This window comes from Netta rufina (assembly GCF_964035555.1).
Source record: "Netta rufina genome assembly, chromosome: 6".
Classification (NCBI taxonomy): Eukaryota; Metazoa; Chordata; class Aves; order Anseriformes; family Anatidae; genus Netta; species Netta rufina.
In genome coordinates this window covers 17,154,066-17,181,648 of record NC_140129.1, presented here as the reverse complement: position 1 = coordinate 17,181,648, position 27,583 = coordinate 17,154,066, and the positions used below count along the sequence as shown (strand labels likewise).

The following is a 27,583-nucleotide window of genomic DNA, read 5'->3' as shown; positions in this document are numbered from 1 at the left end:
GATGTTTCACAGAAAAGATGAAGATATATTTTTATTGTTCAAATCAATGTGTATTTTAAATTAAAAATTGCACATTTTCTGTATTAAAAAATTCTACAATGATCAACTACAGTGAGTCTATTTGAAGGGTAAAAGAATCAATATTTATTTGACCAATTTTTAATCTTATTTCAATTTCAAACTCCACAACATTTTTTCAATTAACTGAGAACATGTTCCAAATAGTGCAGTTGCCTCAAAGTTAGTATGTCTCTTTGCATTACCTCAAATGTACTAGCAGTGACAAACAATGCTTGCTGATCAGAGATGCATAATGTATTTCTAGAACAATTACTGAAAAACATACAGAATTTTTTAGTTGGAAAAATGCATAATGCTGACAAGGTTTATTTCACAGATTCTAATGACTTCTAATGCCTTTGGAGGAAAGATCTCACCGTGAGCTTTTAGGTAGTGTTCAAAGAGCAAAACAAGTTATGTAAACTTAGCATACACTTGAAACTTAGATTTCACAGTCCTTCCAAACAGGAGTTAAAATTATGATTAAGCACTAACAACAATGACAATGTTGTGTGATACATCTCTGGTTATTAAGCATAGTTGCTGCAAGAAGACTTATCCTTGGAAAACAAGTGAGAGTATCTGAATCAGCAAATAATCTACATAAGGGAAATAAATGCATACAAAGTAGAGTGGAAAAAAAGTTTAATGAACTGGTAAGACAAACCAAAATCAAACACTTAAGTATCAACTTTTATACTAAATTAAAATCATTTTAAATATAAATGCATAAGAAAAAGGGGAAACACTATTGCATATTTATTTTTTAAAAAAGTGTCAGAAGCCATACTGTTTGTCTTGCAAGAAATTATATTTAGAGGCTAAAATCATTTTATATATATATATATATATATCAAATCTATAACAAGAGATAGAAACAGTATATAAATATGGTATCTTTAAATATTTACACATATATGGAAACTACTCAAAGTGGTGCTAAAAGGAAGAAATGCCTGTTAAAAAAGTGAGATTACAAATTTTGCATACATCCATCTGCATTACACTATTAAACTTGCATCTTCCTTAAACTTAGTTATTAATTTTAGAATCATCATTGCATAGAAATTACTTGAAAAATATTACCTAATTCTGCATTCCACCTCACAGTAAAAGCTATCAGGATAATTGTACAAAAATAGTAACTCGGAGAACACTAGCCAGCTGTGCTGCCCTTCAAAGTTTAGTCTCTGACTTCTTGCTTTTAGGAACAAGAAAGACATTGCCATCTCTAGTTTGCTGCAGTGAATATTCACTAGGAGAGTAAGATTTTCCATCTTCATCACGTAGCATGCTGAAAACCTCAAGGTATAAGGTGGTTAGTTGCTTTTTCATTTGACGAAGGCTTTTGTCATTCTCCCCTTTTTCTTTAAGCAGCTTCTCTCTCTCATCTTTTAGGTTACTCAAATCTTGCTCCAGTTCCACTATATTTTCCAGTTTTCTTTTACGGCAATTTTGAGCAGCCACTTTATTCTTGCCTCTCCTGCGTATATCTCGAATAAGAGCAAGCTGAGCTTCACTGAACTGCTCCTTAGACATCATTTCATTGAAGTCATCGACAGGGAGATTGATGATTTTTTCTACAGGAAAAGGGATCTGCAGAGCTTTTGCTCTTTGCTCATCTCTTGTGAGATGAGCTTCAAGGCGGCCTGAAGGCTTATCTTTTGTGAACGGTGCTTTGGGGTGGCCTGGACCAGCAGGAGGGTCTTTCTTTGGTGTGTTTGTACATTGTAAGCTAGGTGGTCGAGTGCTTGGCTCCACGGAAGAAAGTACTTGATCCTGGAATTGCAGTGGGTACACACTAGCATTGCTCTGTGGCACACTTCCAGGAGAATTATCCACGTCTTCCATTTCAGAATCACTACAACCAAAAGTCTTATCTCCACAGGCAGATGATTCAACAGAGTGTTCAGGTGATGCTACCCTAGAATTTGCATTCAGTGAAATACCGGAGTCAGAATCATTGCATTCTGGTACAGTTCCTGAGTGTTCATCATTAAAAGCTCTCCACAGTGAGAAATCAGAAAGATCAATAGGTTCACTTAAAATTTCTGCAAGCGATTGACTGATAGTGTTTGTCGTTGCTACGTCACTGTCCCCCTTTGAATACAAAAAGGTGGTATAGAAATCCTCACAAAAATCAGGGCTTGAGGTGGATGTGTTATTTAAAGAGTTCACCACCAGCTGGCTGCTGTCTTCTGTTTGCAAAATGCTGGGAAAAGGGCTCTCAACAGTCTCCAGGAAATCCGGACCACAGTTAACATCTTTTCTCATGATGGGTAATGAGTTGTAGTAATTATAGCCGTTGTGCATCTCTGTTGACTTGCTTTCAGGGCTTGTGATTGTGCTTACCTCAGCCAGGTTATCATTTTCAATGTTAAGACACTGCATGGGAAATGTAAGAGAGGAATTGAGCAACACATCACCAATTGATGATAAAATCTTTTTACAGAATCCACAACCATTAAGTATTTTAGCCATCAACGTGCACATGGGGTACTGTAACACTGCTGTAACCTAGATGACTAGAACGTATTTGTACTGTGGGGAGATAATCTAGGAAGAATAGATACCTAAGCAGAGTATGAATCAACTTATTCTGAACAACACTATTTAGAATAAAACGTCTGGATGGAGGCTCTGATATCCATCCCAACACACTCTGCTGTATGGAAACTGCACAGAGCCCTCCTGTCATGGCAAGATGCCAGTGGGGATTGTGGGGCAGTCAGGTCTGAACTTCTCACAAGCACCACTGCTAATAATAGCCTCAGTAAAGCAAACGTAAAATAATTGAATGAGACTTACTCAGCATTCATAGCAAAGTATTTTTAGCAATCTTTAACTTAATTTTATGTGATGATCCCTTTTTCTTGATAGACAAGATTCTTTTAGGATTTACTGAATGAAGCAGCTGTTCACTGCAGAGAAATGTCATTCTCCATGAAGCAAAAAAAAAAAAAAAAAAAGCATGAAACCTTACAAACATTAACTCACCCCACATACTCTTAGTAAAGCTGGCTAACGTCAGTGCGAGTGTCTAAGGCTGTTACATTAATGGGCTTTTACTGGCTACAAGACCAACGTTCTTTCCAACAGCGTGGCAGTTTCTTAACTGAAGCTGAAGTGAGTGCGCCTGCTGTCCCCAAAGAATTGGGCAACTACCAAATGTTTGTTTCTTTTAAGAAGAGACCACACACCAACTATTTAACCAGAGATCATACAAGGCTTAAGCTAAGGTTTTGAATGAGAGCTTTTTTTCCCTTCAAACACAGCTCATAAAGGCAACACCCTCAATTTAATTATCTTACTTTCAGAAGATTATTGAACTACTATTCAGAATTAATACAACAGACAATTTTAGTTTGGTTTGTTACAATATTTTCATCTGCCTCTTCAGAGCCAGTCCCTTCTTGCAACTTATCTGGGGCTTTTAAACCTACCGCAGATTAGAAAACTAGGAAATTTCTGAAATATATGAAAAGACTAACAGGAAAATGTAGGATGGCAGGAAGAATGCAGTTCCTGCAATCACTTTTTCCTCTAAATTTAAATACAATTTGGGTTCACAGGCATTCCACCAAGCATTCACCTCATGATAACAGCATAACATAGAGCAACATCATGCCAAAGAATGGCAATATTCTACAATAATATACATGAAAATAAATTTGCTCAGCTTTATAGTCAAATCTAAATAAAAGAGAAATAGAAAATACTGAAAAAAAAGACTAGATGCCCTCTGTAATGCACAATTTAGTAATGTCAGTGATTTTCTAGCTGTCTGTTGTTCCTCTGAAATATTCAGTTCATGTGCGTTATACATAGCTTTTATATTATACAGCTTATATATATTATATTTAGCATTACATATAGCTATTGCTTACATGTGTTAAGAGTCAAGTATAATTATACATCTAACTATATGTTCTATTATCTTCACAAAATCTTTTCCTTAGATAAAGGTTGTGTAAATCATTTACGGTTATTTCTGCATTCAATCTACTTAAACACTGGAAAAAAAAAGACATTTACAGTAATGCTTGCAGAAACAATTCACATTCTGTAATTCAAAAATGTTCCTTTTTAAGCAGCTGAAATTTCAATTATGATTGTGCAATAATAGCTTGCTTATAGATGCAAACAAGGGTTTGTCAAATATGGGGAAGTTCTGGCTGGGAAGATATATTGTGTTTTATTAAGGCCTTCTGATGAAACACTATTTCCTTTGCCCTATAAATTCTTCAATTTATTTTTTAAAATTAAAGCTCATATTCAGTTACAGACATCCTACAAGTATAGGGTGCAACACGTTAGCCATAACCACCACAGCTTAAGATGTTATTTTACTGTATTATCTGACATACCATACTCTATTGCAATAACCTGCAATTTTTTTCAGATGCGTATCATACTAAACTTTTACCTGTAACTCTGGAAGGGACAATAATTCTTCCCAGACTTGCTCTATGTTCTGCATATTCTCCGCATCAGTAAGTGGAACTATACCAGGTGATTCAGGTGGCTGAGTTTGATTAGAGGAAATAAACTCTGGGTCACTATCAATCTGAGCAGGAACCATTGACTGAAATGCAGCTGAAGAAGCCTGGAGCATTGAACAAACACACATACATTTAGAATTTCCCCAAACAAAAATCTGGTTTTGCTGTTCAGCCATTTCTACAGAATAGACAGGTGTTTCTTAACAAAAGCATTTATTGTAAATAATGGGGTAATATAAAAGTATTTCTGTGACAGATTTTACATTAAAGACAAAAATGGGAAAAAAGTACAACCTGACCAATGAAGGACTTATCTTTACACATCATATAGTCCGGGTCAGTACATCAAAATACAGCAACCCAAATACACTAACTTCAGAGAGCTGAACTAAGCTCGCTGCAACAAGCTGCAAAACTGCTATTGTTATTTGCAGTAACTGACATGACTGCCATCAGCTGGTACTATACACTGAATCCTGGCAGTAGGACTCAGTGAGCACAACAGCACCATGCCACCCGTGCCTGATACAGCCCTAGTTTCAGCCTACTTCGCTGCTTTATTCTAGTCGGAGTTGGCTGGGGACAAAACAAATCATATCACAAAATAATATTACAGTGAAGACAAAATGTGAAACTGATCCCCTAGAAGACCACCCACGAAACCGCTGTAGTGAGCATTTACCTCATTATCATCTATAAACGGGAATGCTTCTGCCAAGAGCTGCATGCAGTCATCAAAGGACAAGGCCTCTGCTTCTGGTTTTGAAGTATGCGTGCTCTAAATAGGAAAGTTATGAAAAAACATGTCACTATCTTTGAATAACTGAAGAATCTTCCATTACACCAACGAATGCAAATTCATTTTAGGTAACCATTACCATTACGTCTTCCTGTGGATGGAAAGAGATTGAAACACACTCACAAACACAATTAGAGTTTACCTGTGAAAAAGTGATTGGTGGCTCAGTGTTTTCTGACTGAATGCGCTGAGCTGGCTGAACTGGAACAAATTCACCTGTCTCCTCGTCTAACTCCAGCTGAGCCAGCAAGGCTTTCTCCTGCTCCTTCTGGAGCTGTTCTTCTCTTTCCTTTTCAAGTTTCTTCTGTTTCTCGAGTTCATACTCCTTCTGTCGTTGACTAAAATCAAAAACTTCACGCCTTGCCCCAAGGTCTATATCTTGCCTCCAAAGGATGTCAATCAAGTTCATGTCCTGTAATAGAAATGCTTTTTTGAAGCAAGCCTCCTCCCCAGAAGAACTCATTTAGAACAATAAGAAAGCTTTTAAATTCTGTATTAAACATGTAGACTCATGTATCCGAGATTTATTCTCTTAATCCTAAAAATTTATCTAAATAAAAGATGTCTCTATATGACCTTAACTGTGTGAACTGATGATGATTTGGTTGCGGTGGCCCCCACACAGGCTCACGGAAACTAAGCAATTTGTTAAAACAGATAAGGTGATACACAAACTAGCCAGAGGATAAATACATTCTTCTTTAATACATTATCTTATAGGAAACATGAAACTATAGGAGGAATTACGTCACATTAACAAAGTTAAAAAAAAAAAAAAAAAAAAAAAAAGACAAAGAAATATAAATTAAAAAGTTTGCCCGTGTAATTTTTTTTCAGCACTATCTAATGAAATAGTAAAAACTGATTAAAAACATTATAGGGGGCTGTCTGAAGTAGCTATAATAACCATACTGCAAAACACATTTTAAAATATTTATGTTTGATGCTGGTATTAAGTATTAATCTCAAAGATCAACAGAACAGGGCTACAAAGTTGGAGAATAACCTGGTTTCAAAGTCACCACTTGACATACTATCACAGTAAAATTAAACACCATTAATAACACTATTACTAAAAATTTGTAGTTTAAAGCTTAGTCTAAATTGACCTTGTAAGTGTGGTTGGTTTGGAGCTGAGTATAAACTTGGTGTCAAATTTTGTTAATCAACTGGGCTCTGTCCAATTTATTTATTATTTTTTTCTTGAACTGTTTAAGAACTCAGTATTTTTAAGGGCTGATGTTTGGACTACTTTCTTCTGCAAGGTAAAAACAACATTCAGAAATCATTAATCTGGATGTTAGCTGATAGAAAATTTTAATACTTGGTAGCCATATTTGTCATTTAGGTAAATGACAAGAAAATCTAGCTGGTGCCTGCAACATTGATTTTTTGGCATAATTTGTTATTCTTAAAATTACCCTTTAGCAGCAACGCACAAAAATGTTTAGTCTCAGGCATTCTTACCGGGTTAGTACACTACAAATAATACAGAATCATCTATGTTGGAAAAGACTCTCATGATCATCAAATCCAACCATGAACCTGACCTACCAAGTCCTATCACTAAACCATGTCCCTTAGTGCCACGACCACGTGTCTCTTAAACACCTCCAGTGGACTCCTCCACTTCCCTTCCACGAGAAGCAGGAAAGTCCTCAGCTCTGTGTAAGCACTGCTCTGCAACAACGAAAAACATCGCTGTTATCAGTGCAACTTTCATCAAAAATCCAAAACACAGCAGCTACAAAGAAAATTAACTCGATTCCAGCCAAAAACATGACAGCAGCCAAGCCTATTCCAACACTTGGCCACCCTCTCAGTGAAGAAATTCTTCTTAATGTCCAATCTACACCTCCCCTGGTGCGACTTGAGGCCAATTCCTTGCATCCTATCACTTGTCACCAGAGAAGAGGGACCAACACCCTCCTTGCATATTTCATTTGAACAGAACTTTACTGACCCAGTTAACAGTTTTATACTAACAAGAGATTTAATTTTGCCACCGTATCAAACTAAAACATTCTCTTCTCTCAAGAGTATTTTCAAGTAGAGAAGCCAAGCGACCTAAGTGTCACGCCATGCTGCCATCTGAAATGACCACTTCTATACAAGAGTTACAAACCAAGGCAGTCTTTTCTTCATTACAAAGTCTGTACCACTAACACTCGTATGTACACGTCACATGAATTATTCCATCAGTTACTAAAAAATGACTTTTCTCTAAAATCAGGCAGTTATGTAGAGTATCTATGAAACAATGCAATTCTCAAATCTAAGACATATTTAATATACCTTGCTGGGAGAGACCAAACTTAATGGCCAGCCATGAAGAAGCTGAAATAATTGCAGTGGCTGCCCAAGACAATGTTTGGTCTCTCCAGATTGGCAGGGTAAAATGAACTAATTAAGTTCTGCAGTAATTGGAGATGCTGCAATATGGTATAGCTTCATTAAGGGCCAGTAGTTTACCAGCTGCTCACTGTCTCCTTCTGCAGCAGATTCAAAACTCTTTCCTAGGCTCAGAGCATTTGCAATATGTTCTGGATAAAACTGCAGGATCTGGATTTTAGGGCTCACTTCTGAATTATTCATTTACAAGGCACCATTACAAATGTGACTCAAAAGATTTGTGCGTGTGTGCGTGTATAATGCATGAGGTTGTGAATTAAAGAAGCTGTTTTTCTCTGAGTTGCAACAGACTACTGCACAAAAATAGCAGAACTGCTGTGCAGTTTCACTTTAAATCACGAAACACACAAGCAATCAAAAAAGAGGTACAGAAGGCATAGCATGTTTTCCTTAAGAAAACCACATTGCCTTAATACAAAACCTTAAGGCACAGCATGGCTGAAGGATTTAGGAGCTACTGGATGCATTCATTAGCAAAATAAGGAGCTCTAGGGGCTGCCTTGTCGGGGGGTGAGAGCACTCTGCAGACGGCAGCTGGACAAGCGGAATGGTGCAGCTGCACGCCGCCCCTGGAAAGCTGCAGCACCGCGCTCAGCACTGTCCTGGAACTGAGGGAAGGAAGCAAGCACGCCTGTCTCTCTTCAGGACCCAAGGCTGTTGTCTGAGGAATGTCACAGCACTGACCAACTTGTATTGCTGCCCTTCAAGGCCCCGTACAAAGCTCAGTATCAAAACTCTGGCTAATCTCAGAGCTTTGCTAAGCAGCGCCGTGGCTCTGCACTTCAGAAAGATGACTGTCAGAAGCATTTTTTTTTTTTTTTAATGTATTTCTTCTTGTGGCAATTAGACCAAAAAGGTTTGTTTGCTTTTAATGATCACCTTATAACTGGAAACAAGTCCTGCTGTTTCCATCTTGGAGAGTTCTACACAGATACAGCAACATTGGCCTTGAATTCTAATAGTGCGAGTCATTACTCTTCACATGAATGGGTTGCATGGAGGAAGTGTTCTACTGCTCAGAAAGCTAATATTTAAAATCATCAAATTGATTTAAATATAACCTGTCACCTAACACTTATCTATAATTTCAGCCAATGATTTTAGCCCTTTCAAGAAAATAAAAAATTCTGGGCACTAGGCCAAAGCCCCAGGTCAAAGTTAATGGAGTCAACATTGACCAGTGATTCATTGATGGGTGACTCACCACCCCCAGCATGAGGTGATGGCAAAGAACTAAAAAAGAAATTGCAGTCTGAAGAAAATATTTTGCAATTTTGTTCCTTCGGCCTCCCACAGCCTTCCACTTCCAGTTATTTCTCAGCCTTGTTGAGAACTCACACACACACAGATGTACCCGCATTATGCAGGCACCCTATTTAAGGTAATCACTGAAGCATTTGTAGCCTTTCACCATGAAAGCATCACAGAAGTGACCGTGTATTCGATGCCCGTTACTGTATTTAGTGGTTAACTAAAGCCAGTAAGAGGTGTTTTAGTTCTTGCCTGTGCAACAGCTGCCTTCTGATTTTTGGATGACTCAACATGAGGTGCTGGGCTCAAGAAGATTCACAGGGAGGGAAACCCCAGCAGAGGTTTGTAGCCCAGCTCAGCGTGTGCACGAGGAATTCTGTGGAGGATTTACCTGAACAGCTGCTGGCTACTGTACTGCGAAGCCCCGCTCACCACTTTCCTGAATATCCCATGTATTTACTGTAAAGGCGCCAGCAGCCCCTCATGTGACTTAGTCCACAAGTGCCCGTTTGTTCTTTCCTCCGTTGTGTAATTTCTTGAATTGCATCAGAGGAAGTGGTTGTTTTGGCAGGAGCCAAAGGAGGCCCGGGAACAGCCGGCCCTCCCCAGCACGAGGAGCAGGGGTTCGGCCGCACTGCTTCCCCCTGCACCACAGCTCGGCTCCTTCCCCCTGAGCCCCAGGTTCTGAGGAGAAACACATGAGGGTATTTAATGCACTTACTGCTGCCCACTATTCCTATCTTCTGGGAGAATAACATGTGCTTAATATTTTTCCTGTGCAGATGAGCAGTGATTTTATTTCTAGTGTTTTCTTCACAATTTTGTAAACGGAAGACGACCACCTCTCAGCAGAGGAGGACACGTTTTGCTTTCCTGTGATCCACATAAGAGGTGCCTCGAACTCATGGTTTGCTTTTTTGTTCATTTAGTGATATGCTCTTCCCACCACATTGATAGCTTAGTTTGGACTTATAAAGGCAGTTTTAATAAGATAAACATAGATGTTAAACAATTCACATTAAGCCACCATCTGGCCCCCAATGGAAATTTTCATGTTTTAGATTTACATATCAGCATTTGCCATCTGGGCAGAGTCTGTTATACATTTTATGAGAAAATCTCTGACTACGTTGTAAAGTTTGACAATTAACTCTTATTGCTCCTAAGAAAACATACTTGCAGTATGAGTAAACAAAACAAAGGGACCCTGTGTTATTATTTTTTTTTTTTCTTAGACTTACTTTTGTGGTTTAAAATAAAATGCTAATCTTTCCATTTCATGCCTGTTTGCTTTATCTGGCTGGTTTCATTTTTGTTTGGACTATAAGCCACTTACAGGTAGTCATCAAGGCGGAAACATCCAGCGGCCCAAGTGTCAGTAGAGAAAATCTGCTATCTCTGACAGAGCTTTCAACCTGTTCACTATCCCCTTAATACAGAGCACATCCATGGGTTTGGCACATTTACTTTTTGAAGTCATGCCTCTTGCAATATAAACTGGGACATTAGCAACAGCTCTCAACAGACAAAGATGTTTTTTCTTTCCCATGATCCCTTAGCACCTAACTTTAAGAGAAAAATTCACATACCAGCATGAATAAATAGAAAGAGCAATAGAATTGATGGATATTGCATCCAGCAGGGAGCTCAGAAGATCCCAGAAGAAGCAAGAAAACACTCCTACAGCTTATTCACAGAAAGAGCTTGGCAACATATAACCCATTTTCCATTTGCTTTCCAGAAAGGGAAAGGAACAAACAGAAAGCATGTTAAATTTTTGCTGTATTCAAAACACTGTTTAGGAAGTAAAGATCAAAGTCCTGAAATACTTCAAGACAAGAATGAAAGGGAGGGGATTAGGTAACAATGCAAGTCCAAGAGACAGAGCTGGAAGCATTCTTCTTGAGCATTCACTCAAAAAAAGCAGCGGGAGCAATGGCTGAACATCTTCCTTTCATTATCCTCAAGAGGAACTGATTTTGCTCAAGTAGGTTTTAAGGATGGTTTATAAATCATTTGATGTTTTCATATGGCCTCCAAAATCACTATAATTACCAATTTGTTTTTCTATATTCCAGATCTTCCAGTCTGGCAGTTCTTCACTGAGTTAAACTACTTAGTTAATTGCAAGTCAATTACAGAAAAAAAACCCTGGACACACAAGCCCCATGACTCAGAGAAAACACAGAAAGCAGATAAAGTTACCCCAACACTTTCAGTTTTTACAAACAACGAGTTTTGAAAGCTAACCCAAAATTTTCAATGCCTTACAACTGGAAACATGAAGAACAGAAGTTAATTTGAGACATGAAAAAACAGCACTTAAAAATGGGGAAAAGAATGGCAGAAGCTATTTATGCTGGAGGGCAGAGGGACAATATCAATTTTAGATGTCTAGATTTAGGATTTGGGAACGTGACAGGACCGACAGCTGCCAAAGAATGCCACATGACAGCAACCTGTGATTCGTGAATCCACAAGGTCAAGTCCCTGACCACCCTGTGGAACTGCCTGCTGCCCCACATTCTTCACCAAGACCTTTTTCCAGGCAGCGTAGGAGCAAACCGCATGCTTGGGTAGGAGTGGTCCTTCTTCTGTCCTTCATACCTGTGCCGCTAGCACTACTAGTATGCCCAACACTAAACCAGTACATCTCAGGTATTGCCTGCATCAGCTTCTTGATGCCCATTTGTCTTCCTAGCCCTCATTAATCTTTGGCTGCCTTAAAAAGAGTTTGCTGACCAAGATCTACGCCCCAGAAGGCTGGTTTACCTGGAAAAAAAAATTACTCTAAAAGGATTGGAAAGCCACAGCTTTAAAGAACAAGTGCTGTAAGAGAATTTCCATTCCATGTCTATATAAGCAAGCCCATTGAAAAATGCTGGCCATGTTTCTTGCGACATTCTTCTGCCCCAACAGAGACAGATGAAATAAGCTCAGTCCCTGAAACATAAATGTTTGTACACAAATTTCATTTTCTTACCGAAGAAAGCTCTAGAGTGCTTTGCCAGGCCAGGAACACAAGAAGTTCTGGTATTTCATTAGCTAGAAGTGTTTAGCCTCTGTCTTCTCCTAACATACATCTCGTATTTCAGACTGTAGTTCCCACTGTACTCAAGCAAGCTTTCCTAATAAATGCCAAATCAGCAGAATATACTCTTATAAATTAAACCACTTGAAAAACTACTCTGCTAGATTGCCCAGCGTTCTTAAGAAAGCTTCAGTGAGTGTTGTCTTGGGATTCTTCTGACACAGACCAGGAGAGGTTCAGACAGGCAGGCAGGACAATCTGCCTCTGCAAACGATACTCAGCCACTGCCCCTGTACCACCCCTGGCCCTGCCACCCTTGCTCCAGAAATAACTCCTCTGAAAAGTGGATGATTTATATATTTCACCTGAAGTGACTTCTTGCAAGAATGGTAACAACAAAGGCAACGATTGTAAGACCTGGTTTTGCTTACAGCTGTCAACGTGATGGTTTTCCCATATGATACATGCTATGGCAAGCAAGTTTTCCAAACTGTTAGGAACAAAACATACCTTATATATTCTTCAACAGTTGTGAAAATACAGCTAGCTTTCTTTAAGCCTGAAGAATGTAAAACAAGCGAGAATGCAACTGCCATAAAGAATAGCTGTTTTAGGATGTTTATGGTCATTAATGCATAGGCCAGGTCTACCTTCATTCTAACCCCAAAAGCTGCAAACTCCTAACGCAAGCAGTAGAGCAAGCCCACCAGTGATGAAAATCACATCACAAAGACAGCAAAGAGAAGGAGAAGGGGCATACATAGCAGTTTACTTCAACGATAGTTTTCTCTTCTGCAAAATCCATCCACCCCCACCTCCATGCCCCTCCTTAAAACACTGAACACACACAGAAGGCCGCTGGCACCCCTTCACAGTCCAGTGCCCAGCAGCAGGAGGAGCGGTGGCATCCTCCTCTCCAGCTCATCCACTTCCACGGTCACAAACACACACGCATCCTTTGCCCCCCATGCCTGGTCCGCCTTGAAGTGGCCATCTCTGGTACAACAGCTGAGGGGATTCTTCCTCAGCACTGCAGATCTCCTTGCTGGAGATATTTGGTACTCTTTCTTGCACGCTCCAGAAGCGTCTGTGTTTTTCTAAGTTGTCTAGTCAATTTTTAGGAAGTAGCTTTACATTAATTGAATTTAATATAGAGGATGCGATTTCCAAGGGCTGAATTATCCCACTACTGATCATCCCTCAAAATCTTTGAAATTTCAAGAAAAAATATTGTCCAAGCACACTCATTTCCATGGCTTGCAGCACACAGAGTCTTAATCTGAAAAATCAGATATTATACAAACAAAATAAGGAGTGATATCAAAGTTATTCTCTAGTATTCATGGCCAAATCTGTCTTGCATTCTATCCCCTTATTTCTGCCTAGCCTAAAGGAAATGACAGAGTGAGGTCTAATGTTGTAAGCTGATGACAATAAACTTTTCTTACTAACTCTAACTATGCTCATATTTATAAGTACTACCCTGGGTACGAAGCAAAAGCCAAAAGTGGTTATGGGTGTCATCCAGCTTCTTCAAACTTCATCCTAAATCTCTTGGAGTCCCACTCTGCTTTCTGGAACATGAGTGTCTAAAGCAATGAATCTGACATGTTCTCTTTGCTCTGCTGTTTCAGTCAGATGGTTTCCATTCTTCCCTTTTCCCCCTTTAGATCATAATTACATTGTGTTCATCTAAATTTCACTTTTCTGCAGTGTATTTGGCTGGTATACCAGTGTTGTTGCCCCCTCTACTCAAATTGTGAATCCCTTTCAACTTAACAGAGCCATTTACTTGCAATTTCTTTACTCTTTCACCAGCAGCATTACAAAATGATTAAGTCAATAAGCACACAAAGTATGTATACAAGTTACAATCCATTGCACAAGTTGCATAATGAGGCTGGGAAAAAAAATGGATTGTTTTATAAAAGAGTGGGTTAGGCTGTGTATTTGTTTTTACATGCTTGATCCATCAACAAAACTCTGTTCTGCTGCCCCAGCAAGTAAAATGAGTGATTCTGTTGTGGCTTAATTTCTAGCTGCTGTCTAATCACCATGTACTGCACCACGTAACCCCATTTTGAAAGACATTCAAATAGCAGCCAGCCAGAAGTCTATTTCATTTCAGGAAAAGCTGGTCCTAATAGCTTTGCTTTTTTTCCCACAAGTTAAAAACTTTACCGTAAAAAAAAAAAAAAAAAAAAAAGGCATTTGATGGATTTTCTCATTCATACAGCAAAAATATCCTTAACAGGTAAACAAACATAGAAGTAACAAATAATGTAAAAAAAAAAAAAAAAAAAAAAAAAACAGCATCTGAAAGTACTGCTGATCTTTCAACCATAGTAACAGAGAAGTCTTTGTGTCCCGATTCATTTTGTATATGGAACCTACAGTACTTGGAAAACAATTACCTGTTAAACAATTATCTTCAAACTATCCTGCTGTTCCCAGCCAGGCATGTACTGTGAGCGGACACTGCCACAGGCTACTCATTAGTTTATCTAGAAGAGGATTTGCTTATAATAATGGCTCAGTCATCTGGGAAACCCAACCCAGTCAAATTATAACATGCTCTTATGTCCAATGAAACTAATCGGGAAGTAAGAAAACATGGACACAGAAGAAATGGAGAAAAGAACCTAATTAAACTGTAAATAACATTTATAAGGTTGTATTAACCTCAGGTTATAAACTATTAGCCACTATTTTGCTTTCACTAGGATTAAATTTTTTGGAAAAGTGTGTTTCAAGCCAAACATGAGAACACAGTATCTGTTATGGGTCAAAATACTCTCAAGAATTACTTATACTCTTTCTTGAGCTGTAAGTTTTTACTCAAAAACAATCTTACTGTTAGGCCCACACTAAGCTGTCATTTTGCTGATGGCTGGGCAAGTTATGGGGACAGGCACCAGATGGGTTTTTACAGCTACACAACAGCCTGGATATGGAAACTGTATGCTCTAGTATTACAAGAAGCTTGTCTCACCAAGTTTCCCTCCATTGATCTCATAAGCAACTTTGTCATTGTTGTTTATGGGCCAAACTAGAAGGGCAAACAACTGGGATATCTGTGTGGGTTAGAAAAGCAAGGAGGTTCACTAACTGCACTGCCGGCACGCATCCATCAGCCCTCCTTCAGAAATTGACCCCGTAGGGCTACATCACAAAAACTCCTCCATGCTTCCAAACCTAGCCAATGAGGAAAGAGCAAGGATGCCTTCAAACTCAGAGGACTCAACCACACAAACAGCTCATCAACCTAGAAGTCACGCCTTAAGAATATGAGCCTGAGAATAAAAAGTAATAATTCAAAGGTAAACAAAAAATAAGAGATTGTTTTACGTTAAAAATACTCCATTAAGAGAATATTAATGAGGCACTGTACACTTTTAAGGACTAAGTAACAAAAACATTAACTGGACAGAAAGAAGCCTGCCACAACTCACAGGATCCCAGTCCCCTATTTCTGAGGCAGGACTGATCTGTCAGCCTCATCCTCAGAGCAGCCTGCAGGAGTAGCCTGGACACAAAGCAAGAGCTTTTGCTGTTCTGTTGAGATTGGTAATTGCCAAGTAAATTCACTGCTTTGGAAGTTACCAAGATGTTCTCTGTGATCTCAGACGACTTGTACAACAGTACTGCCCAATAGCACCCAAGCCTGACCAGACCCACTCTCTGTATTGCCTTCCCAGTTCAAAGCTCTACATTGTTCTTGTCTTGTTGCTTCTTCCTTTTTATATTTAAGTTACAGTTCCAGAAAACACGTCAATCAGCACACAGTAATGCCCAGCGTGCCCACGCACAGCAGACAGTAACACTCAGCACCCACACGGTTACGCTGCTGCAGAGGCGTTGAGCTACACCGTGCTCCATATCATACACAGCACCCCACATCTGGCGGTGCTTCAATGCCTGCCTCCCACTGAACTCTACGGGGCACAGGTACAAAACACCTTTGTGGGTCAAATACACTTGGAAAGGCAATTTAGTTTCTGTGAGGGAACAAAAAGACAGAAAAGGCCAAAATACATTGCTATGCAACTGCTCACCACTGGGAACAACAGGATCACGACAGATTTGAGAAAGGGAGCCCAGCATGGCAAGCTTTTCTGTGGTAACACTTTACCTTTCCAACGAAGTAATTCACGGTTAAATGGTGTATTTGACACCATGCACAACCTCCATTAATGACACACTGAAGTTTCAGTAAATAACAATATAGCTCAACTGCATGCTGATGACCAAAAATGCCTTCTCCAAATTTACAAGACATCATAAAAATCATGATTAAATTTGCATGAAGAGTTAGTACAGCTTTTCCCCCTCCTTCAGCCACAGAGATGCATGACGGGAACTGTTTTCCCACAGAATGAGGCAAGGATGTGTTTATTTGCTCATTTTCTTAAGCACTGTCATTGATATCTCTCAACAAAAAGCAATCCTCTAAAAATCACTAATCCCTATGAAGGTTTCTGAAAACTCTTCCAACCTGAAGGTCTTACACCGTTAAACAACTAAAACAAGAAATGCCAAGAAGGGCCACCATGCCACACATCCATGTGACGATTTATCATTTTTGAACACAAAGATGGCTTTTGCTTAAACAAGGTAAACACTGAGGAACTGAACACTGTACAAGAAAGTAAAGCTATCTGTGCTGTGCAATCCACCCCTCACTTTTTAAATTCCTGTGTAGTCCTCACGTTATAAACTCTGAAAGCAAGAGGAGCTAATTCATCTTCCAGGACGTGAACCAGAAAAGGTAAATGGTTTTAAAGCTCTTACCAAACACTATAAACACAATAATTCTTCATGCCCTCGAAGAACACCCCCTCCTACCCCCCCCCCCAAACACAGCCATCGATAATTCTGTCCTTCCACCCAGACCAACAGCTCACTGGCTCTCAGCCCATACAGCCACCTTTAACAGGGCTGCCTCCTTCAGCCTTCTGATCAAATAGATGTACCTGAGAAACCAAGGTGGGTGCCAATCCCTGACACATTTTGCCTCATACCCTCTACCAGCAGCTACAATGACCAAAACAAGACTGTTTGTCTTGAATAATAAACATCGATACACCTCTACCACCTATAAGCAAACATGCTCCTGATTAACAAACATTAAATATTTGGGAGGATGAAGGGCAGAGGAGATAGCTATTCAGCTTGCAAGAAAATCAAGAACTTTTAAATTCAAAGCCATTCAGTGTTGCCCGTTAAACATTTATTTTAAGTTGATAACTGGGTTTGTTATCTGAAAAACAAACAAACAAACAAAAAAAAAACAACAAAAACTGATCTTTTGAACATTTATAAAGCAATATATTTACATAATAAATATTATCTTAGTTAAAACCTTAAGCATGTGCTGGTGGGGTGCTCTGTACAAACAGTTTGGAGGGCAACACAGAGCATTTTAGATATTTTCTAGAGCTGCAAAGTTTTATCTCCCATGCCCACAAGCTGCAGCCTGATAAGGCATTCCACTGCAGCTTCTGAAAGGAGAATGTTGAACTCTGATAAAGAAAACAGGTTGCCAAGAGTATTAGGGAGAGTGCTAAACTTCCTTTTTCCTTCAGAAAAGTTCTACACTTTCAATTACTCTGTATCCAATGAAGCAGCATAGTAAATCTTTTATCCTGGAACAAAAGCAAACAGTTGAAAATAAACTATTTTCATATCCTTGGCTTAAGTATCCAAACTACCTGTGTCCTTTCCCCTCCACCTGCATCATCACAACAAAAATTAATGAAGTTTATATCAAATGCCCTCGTGAATTCTTTAACGTCTCCTGTAACATGAACCGAAGATACCTTTGCTCTCTGTTCCTCTACTCTGCCATCAAGGTATTCCCAGATCGGCACAGAAGGAGGTGGTGGTGAGTCAAGGCAGAGCCGTCCCAACAGCAGACCAACCCCAGAGACAATGTTCAAAGTTCTTAATTCATTCCATGTGTTCCTTCTGTTTTCCTTGCTTTGCAGAAGAAGGACTTTCTTCCTTGGAGCTGTGGGTCCAAGGAGGTATCTTGCCTATTTTTGCCTCTAAGTTTCTGTATGCCATCCTCTGCAGCTGGGCTTTGGGGTAAACTACACTAACGCCATTCGAGTAAGACACGTTTTTTGTTGTAAAAGTCACTCTAACCAGCATAATAAAATGAAAAGGAAATCCTTAACAACGATCCCATTTTGATGGCAGAAGAGGTTGAGAAGAAACTGACTTACCTTGCTGCCTCTGAAGAAAGTGTCTAATCTCTAAAGGCAGGGTGAAACATCCCTGCACACTGCAGGCGTATCTATCAGCAGCTGAAGGGCAGCAACCGGTTGGTGTGTCAAATAGAAAATAAGTAACTGTCCTGCATATCTGCCGCCAAACTGGAATTTTCATGCCAAGTCCCCCAGTTAAACAAAATAAGTTTATTTAGCACCCTGTTTCTAAAATCAGCATTTACAGGTGACTTTTTTTCTGGTAGAAATTACAGAAGATTTAATTGCTTTCCAGATATAATTGAAATCCATTTGTTAAGCAAAAAGGAAAAATGCAGATCACTTCAAACACATGAAAACATGGAATTCAAAGAAAGCGTCAGGTTTGGATCTCAAACAGTTTTCAGTCTTTGACCAAAACACTTTACTTCCTTCTTTACTTCCTTATGCCTCAGTAACTACTGGGAAAACCAGATTACAGCAAACTGCCTGTAAAAAAAAAAAAAAAAAAAGAGCAAGACCACAATTTCTCTACACCAGAAATAATTCAGACAATGAGAGACTGCTATCTTGTTAGGGTAAATCATTACTCACAAAGTCAGATATTCAGTGTTAATTCTGTCATTACTACTTGCATTTTATAAGACCTTGTTCATCATCTTTGCCACATACATGCACAATTTATCAAAAACTCTCATCCCAAGCTTCATTTTGAATTTAAAATAATTCTATGGCTCTAATCCTAGCAGCATGCCATTTTTCAGAATAATTTAAAGTACTTCAGTGATTTCTTGTATCTCCCTTAACAGTTTCATTAATTAGATTTCATTCTTCAGTTTACCAGCAAAAAGAAACAGAGATGATGATAGATATCTAGAGATGTTCACACTGGTTATCAGATCAGCAAAGATTCCCAAGTGGAATTTGTGCAGCCTATATTTTTAATGTGGCAGATCACAAAGGGTCACAAATCAAGCTGGATAACATTCCACAGAACCACAGAAGTCCAGAGTCACAACACCTTATACAAGCTGAAGAATCAACCCAATAATACTGTATTACATTCTAGTTCAAATAGCCAAAACAAATTACAAAGTATAGTATCAGAAGTTACTGTGTTTCAGCACACGCAGGTATGAGACACCTAAACATCCTTATCCTTAAGTATCTTAAATCAAAAAAAAAAATTTGAAACTTCTGAAACAAGTTTTGTTTTTAAAAGTATCAGCAGGACAATCTCCCAGAAATTCCACAGCTGACACACAGACCTGCTTGAAGCCCAACTATAGCAGAAAAAAAAATAATTTGCCAATAAAAACTCAGCATTATAAAACAGCTTTAAGCAAATGTGCCCATGCACCTCGCATTAAATAAATCACAGACAACTGCACCAGGACCTACAGTCCACTTAATGGCTGCATTATCTGCACTGGGATTTATCTGTCACTACTTCTGTGATACTGGTGAAGATGAGTATTAGTGTAAGAAGCTAGGGTGGGGTGCACTCACCTTGACACCATGGCCTCTGCCTCTAAGGTTCCCATGTTCTCCTGTTGATGAAGCTCCTGGAAATCTTACCCAGCTGAGCTGCATCAACCCTCAAAGCTGCCTGCCCAACCCCACCACCCACATTTGCCCCTCACTTTATTACCCAACTGACTGGGGAACTTGTGTCTGGTCATACAACTGCACACGATCTAACTGGAAATACCCTGTTTTAGGACAGAACTCACCCTTCTTACCCAACAGGGCACAACTCAAGGACACAATTCCTGAAGACAGAAAGAAGAAATGGCCGAGTGCCCGGGTGGCACAGAAGCAAATACCAGCTGTGGAGCAAAGGCCGCCATTTTACGTGGGACCAGCAGACATGCATCAGCCACGTGCTGCCTGTGAATTCACGGCAGGGATCTTCAAACAGCCAAAGCAGTACAGGAATTGCTCCACTCTAATTATAGCAGTAAGTAGGGAGATACTAATTTTACCCTAAGAGTTCAAACAAGCAACCCTCCTGGGGATCTTTTTATCATAGCTCTTTATGGCTTCACACAGTGATAACCTGAGCAGGAAGCAAATCGAAGTCACGGCAACTTTTCATGTAACTCAGTCGTAGAAAAGTAGCTGCTTCAGTATTTAATGGGAATTAATTTCAAACACAGCAAATAGGCACACCCTTAAACACAAAACAAACTTCTCAAAGGCAGGCTATCAACCAAGCTCCTTCTGAGTCAATTTCTCAAGTATGCAAACTTTGTTTTGCAAGCGGTCTCCATGAGTGGGTTTTTTCATACTTACAAGAGACAGCATGTAATACTAATACAGCAAACAGCAATAAAACTTTGAAACTACAAGACAGAGGTGAGGCCAACGGAGAAAAGTTTGTTATTTTTATGTTTCATAGCCATACAGAAGATACTTCCTTAAAAGGTTTGAAAGCGATCATTTCAAACTGATCGTACACAACTTGTTCCTAAAACATCAAACTTAAGAGAAGTTTTTCCTTTCTCGTCTTTTTTAATTTCACTGCTTATAGTAATACTGCAGAAGTGGGATTAAAAGTCTTAATACTCTGCAAAACAAGTGCAAAGTTGGGTGGTCTCAACTCCCTCACTACTGTAATAGCATCAAAAACAAAGACATAATTATTGAAGTGATTTAGTTTAGCTGGAAAGATAGGAGACATTAACAGTCACTTATACTGCTTTTCCAATTACTTTACTAAAAATAAACGTTATTATATATTCCTTCTTCCCAAGCAAAAATTGCAGCTAATCAGGCCAAAATCAGAAATAAAAAAAGCTAAGGTAATGAAAGACTTCAAACATATCTGTAGTATATAAATTGTACCCACTAACTATTTTTCTCAAATACCATTTTGCCAATCCGTATTTGCGCTGGGGATTACCAATACACCACGGAGGAGCAGTTATACTCTGCTGATAAAACAATGCTAACTTAACTTAAAGAGCTCTTAATACTCTTAATAGCTCCTGTAAGCTTTCCAACATTTCTATGGTCAACATACTGAAATATTTTAACTCTTTTAAACTGAATATTAAAGTAGAAATTAGCAGCTGAACACAAAGCTCATGCATAAACACAACACTTGATGCAAAAGTCAGGATCTGCTACAGAAAACTGACCAAACATTTTACCAAGTATTCAAAAGGGCTAAGGACAGAGAACAGAACACGCTTCATTCTGTGTGATTGTGTGTGATAACATGAAGACAAATCCTCTTCGCTGAAGGAGTCAAATACACTAAATATTTTTCTCCTTACTTGACATTGTTATACATTTCTTGGTTATCCAAATTAATATTTAAATATATGGTGCCAATTTAGATTGAGAGAGTTTGCTTCTATTTGAAACGCGCACTGATGGGCTATGTATATCATGGTAAAACTAAATTAATATTAAAATGGCATACTCTGCTGGGAAATGTATTTTTTTTTCTTTTTCTAGAGGTGGTAAAGAAAAAACTTGAAATTTATATCTAAAAACCTCCACAGCAAAGAAATCCATGGACAGAACTGCCCCTGTGCTTGACTGAGTACTGTGCTACACGGAGTACCAGCACTGTTCTTGCACCGTAGAAAAGCTCACACACTATCCTATTAGTTAGCAAGTACTACTACTACTGCTTTTCCTGTGCAGAAAGCAGGTACTGGGTAGGAAAGCAAAAAAGTAAACGACTGTCTTTACTTGAATTGCAATTGCCCATATCTGTTTCAAATAAGCCTTTCATGTTTTAACAGTTTTATACACTACAGATAATTTTGCTGGCTTCATTTCTTATTGGATGCTTTAATTGTTTACCTTCATCAACAAATATGCCATAAAGCTATTATTGTTGAGCAACACTGAACAGGATTTCAGTTTACCACTGTATATCAGTCATCTCTGGATAACACAGCATTAAAGTCATGACTTCCAACTACTCCCACCAGACTTCTCATTGGTTTATGGAAAAAGACTTGCGCAAGTAGCAGATGAATTGTTTCCAAAACCAGTTAAACTAGATTATTGCAGAAAAACAACTAAGCTGACCAATGTGTTGTATTTTCCCTTCACCATAAGTTGAATTCCATAGCACAAAGTCCAACTTGGATATAATATCCTGTAGCAGAAAAAGCAGTTTGCTGTCAGTTCAGTTAAGTTCTCTAGGAATGTGTTGTATTAGAATAACAGGTTACTTAGGGTTGGAGTGAGATGGAGGCCAAAACAAACTTTAACTAGGTGATTAACCTGGAGACTCTGGAGGGCTTTTTGCTGGCTGGAATTCAACCACAGCATCAGGGGATTAATATTTAATCCATGCCAACAGGTTACTGCCTAGACTTGTTCTGCACTAGCCTCAGCCAGCACAATTACTGTAAATACAACACACTTTCACAAATTGGCCTAATTTTAGTGAATGGTTTAGTCACCATAGAGCTTATCTTTATTAATTTCAAAGAAAAAGGGAAAGAAGCAATGTTCTAGATACAAAAAACAAACTCCTCCTTTTCAATGAAGGATGCATCTAGTGCTATGAACATGCACGCGGTATCATGACTCTTCTCTTCTGAATTTTCTACAAGATTTCCTGCTCCCCTGTGTAAGCTCACCCTTTTCTGGACCTGCAATCAACTTCTTTCACCCTCCTTCAAAAAAAAAAATCAATGCACTGCAAACATTTTTCAATGACAAGTTGTGGCAGGATATGCTGTTTTGGGGGTTGTTTACTTTGAAGGACCAAATCTAACAAAATTTGACTACTATATATAGGAAAAAATGATATTAACCGAGAATACAAATTGCTTTGGCTGAGAAATTGAATTAAGAAGTATTTCATTTAGCTCCTTCCACTTCTAGGATAGAATCATAGAATATCCCGAGTTGGAAGGGACCCATAAGGATCATCAAGTCCAACTCCTGAAATTGGACTAGTGCTCCTCATCATCTCACAAACCCCAGCATATTCCACAAAGGTACCAGAGACTTCTTTAACAAAGTACATTCAATGCACTATTGCTACACTAATTTTAGTCAGGATCACAGAAGTAGCACTGCCTATCAACCAAGTAGTATTTTGCTTTGCAAATTTAAGATATAGAACTTGAGGAAAAAAGAACTAGGAGAAATCAAAAGGGTATTCAAGGGCAACAACACCTATAATAATCTAACATGATTTTCACAATATCATTGGCTTTCAGGAGTATATATAGCCTGCTGCATTCTTACTTAGGATAAATGTTGTACCATCTTTATTTTCTCAATTAAAAAAAGTTATGGACAGAGAGATAAAATTTATTTTTGCCCATGAATGTTGGTGGGAAATGTACACAAACCTTCCTAACCACCCACATAGTCCTATAAAAACGTCTAAAGTTCTTTAAAGCACACGAAATCATCCAGCTGCTCTCTGCTTATACTGAATGTTCTTTTTCGTTCCAGTTTGGTCTCTTTCACATATTTTTCAAGCAAACTTCCAAAGCCAAAGTCTTCTCCAACTTTGGGTTCTAACCACAAGCTTCTTCACGTCTCATTTTCTGACTCAGCTAACTTCTTGCACTACCACCAATTTCCAATATAACTGTAAATTCTTAGCTCATTTCAAAGAGAGCATGCAGAAGAGTGTCCATATGATGGACATTTATTACAGTTACAAAAAATACCCAATTAGTTGTTCTCCTGAAAGAATTGCCATGGTCATCTCCTATTATTCTACATTTGTTTCAGCTGAACATACTGCATTGCATTACATCTACCACTAGTTTAACTGAAAGGCATTGTTTTATGGGTTTTGCTGAAACCTTTTTTGGTGCAGCATCACGCCAAGGTTAAGCACATAAGAACTGAGAGGGTCTGAATAAATGCATTCATAGTTAGGACAGAGCTCGTGATGCTCTCATCTACCTCCTCAGCCACACTGGTCTGTAATTTTAAGAATCACAGAATCATTTATCTTGGAAAAAGACCTTTAAAACCATCAATTCCCACCATCCACCCAAGTCAACCACTAAACCATGTCCCTAAGCACCACATCTACCTCTCTCTTAAATACATCTAGGGGGGTGACTCCCAGCACCTCCCTTGGCAGCCCACTCCAAGGCCTAACCACCCTTTCCCTGAATTTGCTGATACCCAATCTAAACCTCCCCTGGTGTAACTTGAGGCCTTTGCCTCACATCCTATCACTTGTCACCTGGGAAAAGAGGCCAACACCCTCCTCTCAATCACAACCTCCTTTCAGTAGAGAGCAATAACGTCTCCCCTCAGCCTCATTTTCTCCAGACTAAACAGCCCCCGTGCCTTCAGTTCCTTCAGAGAATAATAGATAATATCTATGATAATAGATATTTCTACAGATATCTTCATCTATCAATCAATGCTTCTATTCAATCTCATTATTAAGAAACAACAAAAAAATCAAAGGCTTGTTGCCAGGCCTGATCAGTACACTTGTTTGTCATTGCCTACATAATCTGTGTCATGTGGAAATGATAGGCCATTAAGGAGTCAAAAATAAACCCATTCACTTGACAACTTAATGTAGCACATCATAAAAACACGTGTGTAATATCTGCTTAAAGCCCTCTAGACTGAAGAGTTCACTAATTGCACTAGAGACTCTTTGGGCAGTTCTGTAGGTAGGAAAACCCTAAGTATATATACTCAATTACTCACTTGCTTGGTTATGTCATACATTTGGTGTTACTTCAGTGTAAACGCAGCTCATAGCTTCATTCTTTGTGTTGGAAAGTAAGTTCTTTTTGGTCTGTTCTTCTGACAAGGCTCAGCACTGAATGATAACCGATAAGCTCGTTGCTCTGTCTTACAAGGTTAAAAGCAGCACGCATAGCAATTTCAGTAACTTCAAGTTTACTGAAGAGGGAAACAACTACTATGAGAACATAATGGTTTTACAAACTTGGTTTGAAACATCTTGACACATGTTCCTGTGCATTTTTTCTTAAGTGTTTCAACACCTGCATTACTAGTGTGTACTAGGCAACATCTCATTTCAGCTCAGCACACAGAGATGTGCCCTATTTACAGGAAAAGCGCTACAACAGGAGTATTCTCACACAAGGGTATTGCAGTTGTGCTAACTCCCACTGAGGCATGTAGCAAAAAACCAGCAATATTACATTCTGGTTACAGAGCTAGAGCAGTCCCAGTCCTCCACGTTCACCTTCAGTGCTATGACAACTGCTGCCACGCACACGAAAGACAAAGGGCCAGCACGGTGTTTGTAGTAGCGCACAGCCCTCCCAGTCACTGCCTTGCCACATCTGAAGGACTAAACACGGTGTTCCCTGTCTTTCATTCTAAGGGAACAATTTATAAGAAAATATATTTGAATTCCTCATTTAACAGATACATTTTAAGTTATCTCTAAAAGAAGTTAACCCATTTACCACCCAAAAAATACACTGCCTTTTCAGAATGCATTTGAGAGGAGAAGCCACCAACTCTTGAACTCAGGGAGGAAAGTCGTAACGGGTGGCTCTGTAAAGAGTTTGATAAACCAGGCAAATGAGTGACAAAGTCTAGGTGTGCTGGCAGAGAACTCCTGGTAGATGGGGCAAGGTGGTACAAAAGCAGGTACATGGCAATCAGCAGCATCAAGATTATGTCAGAAGTGAGAACAAACTTGCCGTGGCTGGATGGTATGGGCAAGAATAAATTAATGGGGAATCCAGCCCATGGGTTTGACTTTTGCTGTTGTATATTCCCAGAAGCCACTGAGTGGAGGCGCAGGCCCGGACTGCGCCACCTGGGGCAGAGAAACCTGCTGGCAGGTGGCACCGCCACGGCCTAGGGCAGGCAGTGGTATTCAGCGAGCTGCATGGGGTTCACATGGCACTGTTAGGGAGACACCGCCTGCAGGAACCACTCACGTTACCCTAAAGGCAGGGCAGACGGTATGCTGGAAGTACACTTGGTGTTACAAAGCGCGGTGTGGCACCTACTGCACAGATATGCGCTGAAGGAACCCCAGAGCTCTCCAGGTTTGCAGTACTACAGAGGAACACCGCTCACGCTGCAGCTGCCAGCACCCATCGTGAGACCTGACACCCGCTGATGGGGTCCGCTGCCCGCCCCCGAGCCCGAGAAGACCGGGGGTCACACAAGCTGACCCCTCAGATCCCTCTGGTGCCACGCGGTGCTGCCCCCGGTCTGACCAGGCGACCTCACAGCCCCCTTCCGACCCCAAAGCGCCCCGAGGAGGCACCGGGCACGCGTGGGGTCACACACACGAGGGCAGCCCCTCGGCCGCGCCGCTTCGGGCTCCTTACCGGGCATCCCGGGGGGAACGGGCGGGCGGGCGGGGCCGCCCACGCAGGTCGGACGGACGGACGGACGGACAGACAGACCTCGGGGGGGGGCTGCAAGCACCGCCCCCGCCGTGACTCAGCGGGCCCGGGGCGGGGCGGTGCCATGTGCTCCGCCGCCCGCGTGACCGCCCCGCCCCGGCCCCCCCGGTGCCCCCGCTCCCCCCCGGCCCCCGGCGCGGCCCCGCTCCCGCCTCACCTGTGCGGCGGGCGGCCGCTCGATCTCCATCGCGCGGGGGGAAGCGGCGGCGGCGGCGCGGGCACGGGGAGAAGGAGAAGGAGGAAGCCGGTGCGGTGCGATCGCGGCTCGGCCGGCACCGCCCGCCCGATCGCTGCGGCGCCCTTCGGGGACGGGGGCGGCCCGGGCCGGGCAGGGCAGGGCAGAGCCGGGCCGGGCCGAGCCCAGCCGGGGGCCGCCCCCCTCCCCGCCCCGCCGTGGCCTGGCCACTCAGCGGCGGCGGGAGCACAGGGGGCGGCTCCTTCCCGGCAGCGCCGGCCCTGACGGGAACGCGGCCCGGCCCGGCCCCGGGGGGGCCCGGCGGGAAGGAGGGGCTGCAGGCTCACGGCTTGCGGGCTGCTCCGGCTGTCTGCGCGCCCTGCCCCTGTGTGTCGAGGTAATGTCTCCTCTGAGGGTGCCCCCACGCCCTCGTCTCCCCTGGTGCTTGTATTACGGCCCCGGCCAATGCTACAGGTGTGGTGTAACTGTTACAGTGGGTTGACTTACACACTTGAATCTCCCACATAGTATTTTCCGGATAGATGTAATAGGAATGCTCACGGCATTCAGTCCCAGTGTTCATCAGCCAGGTGTTCAGTTGGCATGGATCAGATTAGGAGAAAACTTCATCACTATATACCCTATTCAGTCTTTCATTAGCAGGTTCTTGGCCTTAGCACAGCTGTGTACCTGTGGGTACACCTCTATGTACGCTCATGTAGCACTTGCTAAGTGCCCGCAGTGTCCAGTTGTACAACGAGTTCAGCCCTGGCAGAGG

General features: G+C 40.7%; 1 protein-coding gene across 2 annotated transcripts; it reads right to left on the bottom strand.

Moving 5' to 3' along the window:
- Positions 1 to 27,014, bottom strand: NFE2L2 (NFE2 like bZIP transcription factor 2). 2 transcript variants are annotated; one of them, XM_084288767.1, is made up of 5 exons: positions 18,283 to 18,663; positions 5,504 to 5,773; positions 5,245 to 5,340; positions 4,487 to 4,666; positions 1 to 2,445 (listed from the first exon to the last, which is right to left on the bottom strand). In XM_084288767.1, the coding sequence occupies exons 2-5, from the start codon at positions 5,768 to 5,770 to the stop codon at positions 1,237 to 1,239; spliced, it is 1,752 nt and encodes a 583-aa protein (XP_084144893.1). In that variant the 5' UTR covers positions 5,771 to 5,773; positions 18,283 to 18,663; the 3' UTR covers positions 1 to 1,236. The 2 variants fall into 2 exon arrangements, with proteins under 2 accessions (XP_084144893.1, XP_084144892.1); XM_084288766.1 differs by lacking the exon at positions 18,283 to 18,663 and adding an exon at positions 26,788 to 27,014 and having other exon boundaries at positions 2 to 2,445.
- Between the last annotated feature and the right edge of the window lie 569 nt (positions 27,015 to 27,583).

Bases quoted from the DNA above. Each gene is read 5' to 3' on its own strand.
- NFE2L2 (XM_084288766.1), bottom strand. From the start codon at position 26,817: ATGGAGATCGAGCGGCCGCCCGCCGCACAG. The intron at 5,341-5,503 runs GTAAACTCTAAT...TTTCCTATTTAG, and splicing joins CACCAATCACTTTTTCACAG to AGCACGCATACTTCAAAACC. The intron at 2,446-4,486 runs GTAAAAGTTTAG...TTTCCCATGCAG, and splicing joins TGTCCCTTCCAGAGTTACAG to TGTCTTAACATTGAAAATGA.